Genomic DNA, 10,774 nt, shown 5'->3' on the forward strand with positions numbered 1-10,774 from the left:
CTATGCAGCATAGATTGCATGAAGGTAAAAAAAACCTCTATGCAGCATAGATTGCATGAAGGTAAAAAAAACCCTTCTCTATGCAGCATAGATTGCATGAAGGTAAAAAACCTTCTCTGTGAAGCATAGATTGCATGACGAAAAACCTTTTCTGTGAAGCATAGATTGCATGACGGTAAAAAAAACCTTCTCTGTGAAGCATAGATTGCATGACGGTAAAAAACCTTTTCTGTGAAGCATAGATTGCATGACGGTAAAAAAAACCTTCTCTATGCAGCATAGATTGCATGAAGGTAAAAAACCTTCTCTATGCAGCATAGATTGCATGAAGGTAAAAAACCTTCTCTATGCAGCATAGATTGCATGACGGTAAAAAACCTTCTCTATGCAGCATAGATTGCATGAAGGTAAAAAAACATTCTTTGTGCAGCATAGATTGCATGAAGGTAAAAGAACCACTTTACCCCATCAGTATGTCTTTGGACTGAGGAAACTGGAATACCCATAGTTAACCCATGCAGGCACAAGGAGAACATGCAAACTCCATGCAGGTCATGCAATTGTTTGGATTCAAACAGATTCCATATTTATCATTCTGGATTCCGGATTCTTTTTCCACCATTTCTGCCTGTCTAAGACAGACAAGCGCTTTTTAGGTATTTTTTTTCCCCAGATTTGTCAGCCAGCCCTCTGGTCTTTTCTTAACATACTTTCTAATTTTTACCAGGTGGAAGTTTCAACCTGATGCCAGCTTGTGGCATATGTTCCCTCACACAGCTCTTTGAGCTGCAGGCAGTCTCCAGTTCCGGCTGTTTTCTTTGGGCCTGTTGGCAGTTTTTTTACTCTTTTGTTCACCCCTCAGTTGGACTGTTTTTGGATATAGGATTTCCTGTGTGTCTCCATAGACGAAAAATAACATAGGATTTTTTCTTGGATTTTATGGCGAGTGCACAAATTCATGTCCCTTTTTATAGACTCAAAGCAAAGTATTTTACAGTAGGTACAAAATACTATTTTTGTCATAAATGACTTGTTTTCTCATTGCATGCAGTTCCTTGACATCTTGACATGGCCAGCACTTAGTGAGGACCAGCACTGTGCAGTTTCTTATAGAACTGGCCACAAGGACACATTGTGGTAGATCAAAGCAGATTAACTGCTTTGCTGCAGGCAATGTGTACACAAATGAACTTCTAGTCTTGAAGAAGCGAATGTATTCATAGCAAATACTTATGGGAAATAATCCTTTTATGATGACAGGTCTCAGGTCTGCTGTAATTCCAGAGATGATTTTGATAATTTAGTGTTCTAGTGCTGCTCAGCTGGCCATGTAATTAAATGTCACTGGATTATAGCCCAGCCTATGGCGCATGGTATAGACTGGTTTTATAGTGTTTTCTTTATAGCCATCTTGACCTCAGGAGAGACACAAAGTACACCTATAATAGTTTGTGCTTTTCAACTAATTTTGTCTCTACAGTAATACTAAAGAGCACATGCCGTAAACATTTAGGTGTTTGCCTATTAACCTTTAACCTCCCTGGCGGTATGATTATGTCCAGATTTCTGTGTTAAAGCGGTACATTGTTTTGAAAGTAAATCTGTTGTTTTACATTTTAAAACTCTTTCCCCTGCGATCCCCCACTGTCCTCCCCCGCCGTCCTCCCGCCGTCCTCCCGCTGTGTGCTCGGCCGATGCCGGCACCTGTCTTCCGGTTCCCTTCCCTGCGAGCGTTGCAACGCAGGGGGTGGAACCGGACGCAAATTCAAAAATGCAAATACTATAAATGACATGATACAAAGCTGTGATCCTAACGGATTACACTGTATCATGTCACTTCACCACGGGATTTCACCTGGTGACTTTTCCAGTGCTCTGCCTGTGCTTTTCCATTTCTATGTGCCTGGAAAATTGAGAAGGACCATGTCGTCCCAAAAGCGTTCTTTTTGCGCAAAAGCGCTTTTAGACGAACTGGAAAACAGCGACAGCTAAACGGAGTTACTTGAAGAACTGAGCGATAGCGATTCCTGGGAAAATTCGTCATCAGGTACGGAAAGTGACGACAGCGACGATTCTGATGTCTCTTTCTGAAATTCTGAAGAATCATTTGATATACTTCCCAAATTCCACAAGCGATGTGCCAGAAAGAGACATCAGATTCGTCGCTGTCATCACTTTCCATAACTGATGACGAATTTTTCCACGAATCGCTATCGCTCAGTTCTTCAAGTAACTTCCGTTTCGCTGTCGCTGTATTCCAGTTCGTCTAAAAGCGCTTTTGCACAAAAACAAACGCTTTTTTGGACACCATGGTCGTGCAAAATTTTCCAGGCACAAAGCACTGGAAAAGCACAGGCAGGGCACTGGAAAAGTATCCAGGTTCAATCCTTGGTGAAATGGCATGTTACAGTGTAATCTGTTAGGATCACAGCTTTATATCATGACATTATCATGACACCTTTGAATTCGCCGCCGGTTCCATCCCCCTGCGTCGCAATGTTCGCAGGGAGGGAACCGGAAGGCAAGTGCCGGGAATCAGCTGTGCACAGAGCGGGGAGAGACAGTGAGGGCGGGAGGAGCGCAGGGAAGGTGAGTAACATTGCGGGGTAATCCCAAGCGTGGCTCGGGGTTACCGCTTTTGGTACTGAAAATTAACCCAGAGCCACACTCAGGAATACCGCCAGGGAAGTTAAAGTAAACCTTTTATGGGAGGATTATGGAAATGTTAGTTGCCTGGCTTCAGTGCTTTAAAAGTTACTGACTTGTAAGAAGTATGCAGATGAGTAGCGTCTGAGAAAATGTTGAAGTCTTTATATGAATACATGGCCAGAGTCTGTTTGAAAGTATGAAATAGAGCGACCGGTATGACCAGAAAAGGGAAGCTTCTGTGTTTTTCTTATGACTGGTTCACTTTTGAGGATACACAGATCAAAATCTGTAGTATCATGCCAAAAATAATGCTAATGTCACCCCGAAAAACCTCAGTGTGGCAATTTGATGTGTGAAATACTTTAAACCTAAAAGATTTCAGTGAAAACTACTGATCCGGCTTTGTGGAGCAGCAAAAAGCATGCTGCATGTTTCTCCATAAGTACCAAGAAATTTCCAAGGCCGGCAATACACTGTTCCAATCATTAATGGGCAGGCTGAATGTACCAAGTTGATTGATCAACTTGAGTACAACCAGCCTACCAGATTCTCTTGCGATAATCACTGTCTTCTCCCGGCGGGATAGGCTGCCCCCCCTCCCCCTGCCAGGAAAAGACAATGGTCCTGCAGGAGGGATTCCCACATCAACACTGTCTGTGTTGATGGGGGAATTGAGCGAAATTTGTTCCACGTAAGACGTTGAGTGGTGGGGGGACAATGGAATGGGAGGTGCGGAACTGAAATCTGATGGATAAGGATGGGCTCATGTCATAACTTACACATTATGGTACACTGACCAACTAGTGTATTGTCCTTCAGCAATGGCAGGTCAAGGTTGGCAGTCTCGGCTCCGTCCCCTGGCGTCATCTTCTCTGCCTCTTCCCGGTCCTGCATTGCTCCTTTTCAGCAATTGGTCTCAGTGATGCAACGCCTGCACATGTGCAAAGGAATTACAACTTCCTCTGTTTTAGGAGTATATGCTGAGTATGTGCTGAAATTACTTGTATGTCTCCTTTTTACATTTATGGGTTTAAATCTACTTTAGGACTCTGCTTAACGGTCCAGGGGTGCCCAAACTATGGCCCTCCAGCTGTTTAGGAACTACAATTCCCATAAAGCATTGTAAATCTGACATTTACAGACATGACTACGGATGATGGGAATTGTAGTTCCTGAACAGCTGGAGGGCCATAGTTTGGACACCCCTGCACCACTTTAGCCCCGGAGGATTTGGCTGCTCAATGACCATGCCCTATTTTGCGATTCGGCACTGCATGACTTTAACGGACAATTGCGCGGTCGTGCAACGCTCTACCCAAACAAAATTGACGTCCTTTTTTTCCCACACACAGAGCTTTCTTTTGGTGGTATTTGATCACCTTTGCAATTTTTATTTTTTGCGCTATAAACAAAAAAAGAGCAACAATTTTGAAAAAATAATTTTCACATTTTTTTTATATGAAATTCTCCAAAAATGTTAAAAAATTTAGATTTTTACATTTTAGGCCAATTTGTTTTCTGCTACATATTTTTGGTAAAAAAAATCGCAATAAGCGTATTTTGATTTGTTTGCGCTAAAGTTATTGCATTTACTAACTACGGGAAAGATTTGTCATTTTTATTGTTTTTTTTTTTTTTTTTTACTAGTAATGGTGGCGATCTGCATTTTTTAGCTGGATTGCGACATTGCGGTGGACAGATCGCACCCCTAACTGACATTTTAGACACTTTTGGGGGGACCAGTGACATTACTACAGTAATCAGTGCTAAAAATATGCACTGTTAATGTAAAAATGACACTGGCAGGGAAGGGGTTAACTGTACTGGTGATCAAGGGGTTAAATGTGTCCCTAGGGGCGTGATTCTGTCAGGGGGTGTGGCTTGTGAAGTAATCACAGAGACATGCGATCCTATATAGCAGGATCACATAGCCTCTGTGATCATTGCAGGGAGAATGACAGATGGCTGTGTTTACATCAGCCGTCTGTCCTTCTCTCTCTGCTGTGGGAGATCGCGAGTGGCTGGCAGCCATTGGAGCCGCCGGTCACACGCTCTGGCTCCCCAGGTAGCGAGCGGGAGCGCGCACTCGCCCCCTACAGTCTCCTGAGCGAGCGGCGTAGGGCTACGTCGCTTTGCCCAGCAGCAGCAGAGTGCCGCAGTAAATGTACGGTGGGCGGGGGCGCAAGTGGTTAAAGTCCCCCCTGCAACATAAACCTGTCACTTGGCCCAGTATGGTCAAAGTAAATGTTCACTTTGGACCAGCCACAGGAATATGTCCCTTCAATATATACATTGCAGTCTCTCCATAATAGTACTAATGACACTTTTTTTTTTTTTTTTTTTAACATATTGGAAGATATTGTGCTTGGGGGTGGATAGCTACAAAGCACAACCTAAATTCTAATAAAATTGGAATGCAATGTTCAGGCAGTTCTTCTGATTTCTCTGTTACATTTGCTCTGTGTAGCAGAAGTCACTACATTGTAAAGCTAATTATACTCTGCAGAGTCCACGGGTCAGTGCACATCACCTTTGATTGTAGTGAGCATAGATTCACAATGCCTTAACTATTTGGTTTTTAAAAGACTGTATAGTAAATTTGCATAATTTCTTTTTTTTCTGATGGTCAGAATAAAAAAAAATTGATTAAATATGAATATTGTTTATTGGGGCTTGTTTACCCTTGCATATCCACTGGCAACCAGGTAAACAAAGGGGCAGAACCTGAAGTGACAAATACTCGTAGCTCCCAGTTTCCAGGGCTACAGAGAGAGGGGAACGACGTCAGTTCCTCTCACTCTGTCTCAGGCAGCCATCGCCACCGACCACATCACTCCTGTCTTCCGAGATGGGACTGGAGATCCCGAGAGAGGTGGCGGCGGTAGGAGAGTGCGACCCCCACCCGCAAAAGTGATCGAGTGGCTAATTAGCCACTCAGCTCACTTCTACCTGAAAGGGGATCGCCGGCTGAAAATAATGGTACTGGGATGATGCCTGTAGGTGAAGGATGTACGGGTACGTCCTTGGGTGGGAAGTGGTTAAATGAGACCTTTAATATTTACATTATTCATCATTATCATGATTACTTTACTGATGTGCTGAAGGAACCTGTTTAGAGAATTCGAAGTAACCACAACATTGACTTGTCCACTCAGACTGCCAAGTCCAAGGTTTTATCAAACAGAGAGCTGCAAATCAAGCTGCTCTGCTAAGTTGTGCTGTCTCTTTATATAACCCTTATGTTAAAACTTTAATTCTAAAAAATAAACCTAAATATAAAACACAGTTGCCTGCCACGTATACAGTATATTCCCTCTTCATTATCCTGCAGGTGTCTGCGATCAGAGCTTTGGAATACATGTAGCGGAGCTGGCTAACTTTCCGAAGCACGTAATCGAAAATGCCAAAGCAAAAGCATTAGAGTTGGAGGAATTCCAATTCATCGGGGCTTCAGCAGACTCTGAAGATGAACCAGCCTGCAAGAGGCGCTACAAAGAAAAAGAGGTTTGCCATTTTTTTTTTTTTTTTTTACATACTCTATATCATCTGTTGTGTTATCTCCTTCTGTGAGCTTTTTAAAAATGCTGACCTCTTTCCGTAAAAAATGTTGACTCCTGTTTCAAATCTAGAAAAAATTGGTAACAGGACATGCACGCAGACACACCTATCATATTCATACCCCCCCCCCCCCCCACTTCATACCTATATAACCTACAATATTCAAATTATTCTCCCATGCCAGGTGTATGCCGGTGAATTTGAATTGATTAAATTGAATACGTACTTAAGTCTGCTTACCAGACTTCGTCAGACCACGATTATACTACAAACTTCTAAATATATTTTACAGGAAAGTGCATCTTAAGATCTCATCTTTATTACCCCATACAAAAAAAAAACTCAACTCCATTAAAACTAACAATCCCCACATACCTATCGCAAAGCAACACTGCACTATTCCATTAAATATTGGTAGAATATACTCAAATCAATGTATGACTTGTATAGTGTGATAATTTGACTGGAAAGCTTTAAGAAAAAGCCATATGGTAAGTATTAGATAGCCATAGCAAATAATGATGTGTCACATCCCTGGAATTCCTCTTCTCAATTATAAAGAGTGAATATGACAAAGTGTCTATAATGCATGGGTATAGAGCCAGAATGTATTACTTGAAAATGTCATGAAGACCTTGTTACAGTGTCCTGACCGTTTATCCTAAAATGGGTTCTAAGATGATATTCGGAGACCACTATCCAATGCACCTCCTCTGTCAAACATGTAAGAATCATTTTGCCTACAGTTCAGTTTCCCTATAGTTAAATTCTATTCAGTGCAAAGCAACCGATTCACCTTCCTTTCCACCAACACATTACCACTGCTCCTCCTCTGACCAGTTTGTCTAAAGGAAGCAAGGATAAATCATAGGCGAAGTTACAGGTTCACTTCAAACCTATTATTGTCAAAGGGTGATTACATGAGGCACTGTTGCCTAAGGTGTGGTGTCCTTGAATGTATGCAGGATGTAACCAAGTTTGAGATTCTTTATATTCCTTTTTCGAGTTATTTCAAATATTATCAGTAGAAGAATCTATGGTGAGTATAATGATCTGGTTTGATGAGCCTGCTTCTGCAGAGGACAATTCTGGTGTTCTGCAGAGGACAATTCTAAGACTATGGTCTATCAGGTTGGCCAACTCAGGATACAGATAAAGGGGTATTGAGTGAGGAAAAAAATTAGTTTGAAGATAAATATTTGGTCAGTTCTGTACTGTAACAGACATTGCAGGTAAAGCAGTGATTTGATATTTAAGTGGGTGGTATTTACATTCCACATCCTTTGTGCCCAATCAGCAGCTCAGGGGCTACATGCAGCTCTTTGGCACTTATGCCTCATTGAGCTGTATTTTGTGCATACCACCCCATATGCATAGTGTAAACAAGACCTATAGTAAACTGTTTTGTATTTGCCCTGTTTACACCATACAGGTGCAGTAATGCCGAAAAATGCATTGTAAACCAGCTATTAGCGTGCAGCCCTCAGGTCACCTCCAAACAGTAATCTGAAAACATAAGTTCTTAGTCTAATGAAGAAATAATATACTTTATTCTAGGTTCTGTTAATAAAACAGCTAGGTTTAACACAATCTTAAATTGTTTCCATGCTATCTGTCACTTTATCTTTATAAAATGGATCTTGCTGAGAGAAATATCAAATATGGCACAAATAATTTTAAGAGGCTATAGGGATTGCACATGTGGAAGCATTCATTTGTGAATGGTCTGCTATGGCAGCTTTTTTTTTTTTATTTATTTATTTAAAGCAGGCTCATGTAATTTACCTGTCTAGTCTAAGACTGGATCCAAAGTCTGTTTCCTGAAGCATATGCCATATCTCTAACAACATCTTTAGCATGTTTGTAGTCTCTGACCATCTCTTGTAGTATTGTAGTTTCTGACCATCTTTTCTAACATGCCTGTAGTCTGACTATCTCCTGTTGCATGTCTTACAGCTTTCTGTGGAAATGCACTTATATATTTAGTATGGTTCTTTGGTGATGTCGGGCCACACTTGAGGCTCCCTATATTAAGAAAGTTGTCCACCACTGCTCTACGTGTTGTTTTTTTTTCCTGCTGACTCACAATTGGCATCATTTTAGAAGACTGACCTCCGGGGATTTTGGTTTAAGCATAAAGTGTAAGGGTGGCCACAGGTGGTCAGAAGCCAGAAGCTTCCCTAAGAACTACAGGTGGTGAGAGATCTTTCCATTCTAAAAGCAGTTGGGCAGTAGCACCCATGCAATGCTGACACATCTCCTGCTCACTGTAGAAGTCCAAAGAAAGGCTGAACTGCTGCAAGCTCTGTGCATAGTTCTCGGGTATTGTATTCTGTCAGCTGGGAGTTTCCCCCACGGTTACAATACACTGATCAGCATTACGGACTATAGCCTGCAGCGCCGATTGAGCTGGGAAAATCCGACAGGGCGGTTGTACAGAAGGTAATTGGTAGATTGACTTATTTACAACCTCCCTGCCAATGCATGGGTCAAAATTTGGCCTGTCTCTGCTGAACTGGCCAAATTTTGATCCATGTATGGCTGGCTTTAGCTGTATCAGGTGCCAGCTTCTAGGAGCTCATCCCACTCGTCATAGATAGCACGGCAGAAAATGAAGCTGCGCACTGTAGGTGTCACACCCTAAAGTTGGTTAAATGTAACAGGCTTCTTAACCTCCTAACAGACCTAACATGATAGCTTGTTAATATGAAAGCCTGTTTTGTGTTGCTTTTAATTTATTCATTATTCAGTGGGTTTAAATGTCCTTTTAGTCCCAGCTATCTCCACCTCCTTGAAAAAGCCCAATTGGGGTGAAATGCATCACAGGGGAGTGGTTTAGGGCGGAGACCATGTAAAAAACCTGTTACATTGAATAAACAATATGATGTGACATCTTCAGTGTGTGGCTTCATTTTCTGCCTTATCTCCTGCTCACTTGCATCTTTTCCTCCGCTCTATACTTTAGACGCAAATCACGACTGCTCAAAGTGGGATGGCAAATCTTCCTGTTTGTCCAGTTCTTTACTGTCCAGTGAAAGCAAGACATGCCGGGAAAGGGGAGCAATGCGGTTTTAGTCTGTTCAGTCAATCAAAATTTATATTTCCAGCATTGGTCCTGCAGGTTTTGCTAACATTTTACCAAGTGTAACAAAAAGATAGAAATGTTTTATTTGTTATATGAACCTTTTGCTTTTTCTTTCAGGAAGGGGAGAAGATAATTCAGGATTTTCTCGCCAAAGTGAAAGCTCTTCCACTTACTGAAATGTCTGAGCAGGAAATAAAAAACAGACTGAATCAGCTGAAGGCTGATGTTCTAGCCAGGAATAATGGCTTCGTCAATGAAGTTATCTGCCGCACAAAAGCTGCATGCTGAGCCCCGGGAGGAGCAGTGTGTGTCTGGGGAGGTGATCTCTGGATCTGGCTGTTCTTACAGCTCTCTGCAATACTGTAGAAAATACACGACACGCAGCTATACTGTAGAAATCCAATAAAACAGTGTTCTTTTTTTGTACTTGTGTGATCCAGGGTTTATTTTTAGAAATATTGCAAAATGTTATCACGGCTAAAACTCACAATGTGCATTTCGAATAAAAATATAGCTTCCCTGAATGACACAGGGTTAATTCACACGGATGTACTTAAAGCGGAGTTCTACCGAAAAAAATGTCATTGGGTGGGGGGTGGTTACCTAGTTTGACAGGTACCCACTCTCCCACTTCTGCTTGGGCTGCCTAGGCAGTTTGAGCGGTAGTTCTCTCCCCCTCCCTCCCTGCAATCCCAGAAGGTTGTCCGGCCATTCGGGATGCACAGTGTGACTCACGCATGTGCAGTGCACACCCGGCTGTGAAGCCGCAAGCTGTCACAGCCGAGTGCCCACTAGGGATGCCAGCGACAGGGAGAGGACTTTTGGCTTTGGGCGGCCACTTTGCCAAACACTGTGTCTCCGCTGACTTTAAGGATACGCCCGCATCTGCCCATATGGGGATGCACAGGTGTTCTGTGCATCCCTTTGCAGGTAGTCCCATTCATGTCAATTGGGACACAGCTGCTGCCCCCAATTTGACAGCAATGCAAGTGTGCCTCCCCAAATGCAGATGGCGTGCGTCCGGGGACACGCACCTGTGTTGCTGTCAGATTGGTAGCAGCGTCTGTCTCCTTGAAGCCATTACGTCCCAGTTGACGTGAAAGGAGCTGCCTGCACAGACATGCATAGAAAACACCTGTGCTCCCAGTTCAGGCAGACATGGCCCCCTTACATGGGTGAGGCCATAGATGACAGATTTGTCACTTAGTCATGTCTAAATAGTTGCATGTGATGCACGTTAAAGAATATGTAAACTCAACATTTCAGTTACCTGAGATTTGCCTTCTGTACCATGTACTGGTTTAAAAAATTATTCTGTTCTTTATTAAATGGTGATAAGTGAAACAAATTAATAAATATGTGACAAATACATATTCCAAATATGATAAAACAGTCCTTAATAGTGATATATCCAATAAAGTGCTCGAGTGCAGAAATGGTTATCCACACCATGCTCAGGTGATTGGCAAACCCTCTAGGTTC

The 10,774-nt window shown here is 42.4% G+C and overlaps 1 protein-coding gene across 1 annotated transcript in view; it reads left to right on the plus strand.

The window, feature by feature from the left end:
* The window catches only part of MSH2 (mutS homolog 2), a 287,390-nt gene extending 277,676 nt beyond the window's left edge, over positions 1-9,714 (plus strand). Inside the window, exons 15-16 of the mRNA XM_082252339.1 lie at positions 5,981-6,153; positions 9,410-9,714. Coding sequence (XP_082108465.1) covers positions 5,981-6,153; positions 9,410-9,580 — 344 coding nt within the window. The 3' untranslated portion in view covers positions 9,581-9,714. The remainder of the gene's footprint in view (positions 1-5,980; positions 6,154-9,409) is intronic.
* Positions 9,715-10,774: the final 1,060 nt, after the last annotated feature.

The sequence above is a fragment of the Pelophylax lessonae genome (assembly GCF_965119305.1).
Source record: "Pelophylax lessonae genome assembly, chromosome: 3".
In the NCBI taxonomy this organism is placed as follows: Eukaryota; Metazoa; Chordata; class Amphibia; order Anura; family Ranidae; genus Pelophylax; species Pelophylax lessonae.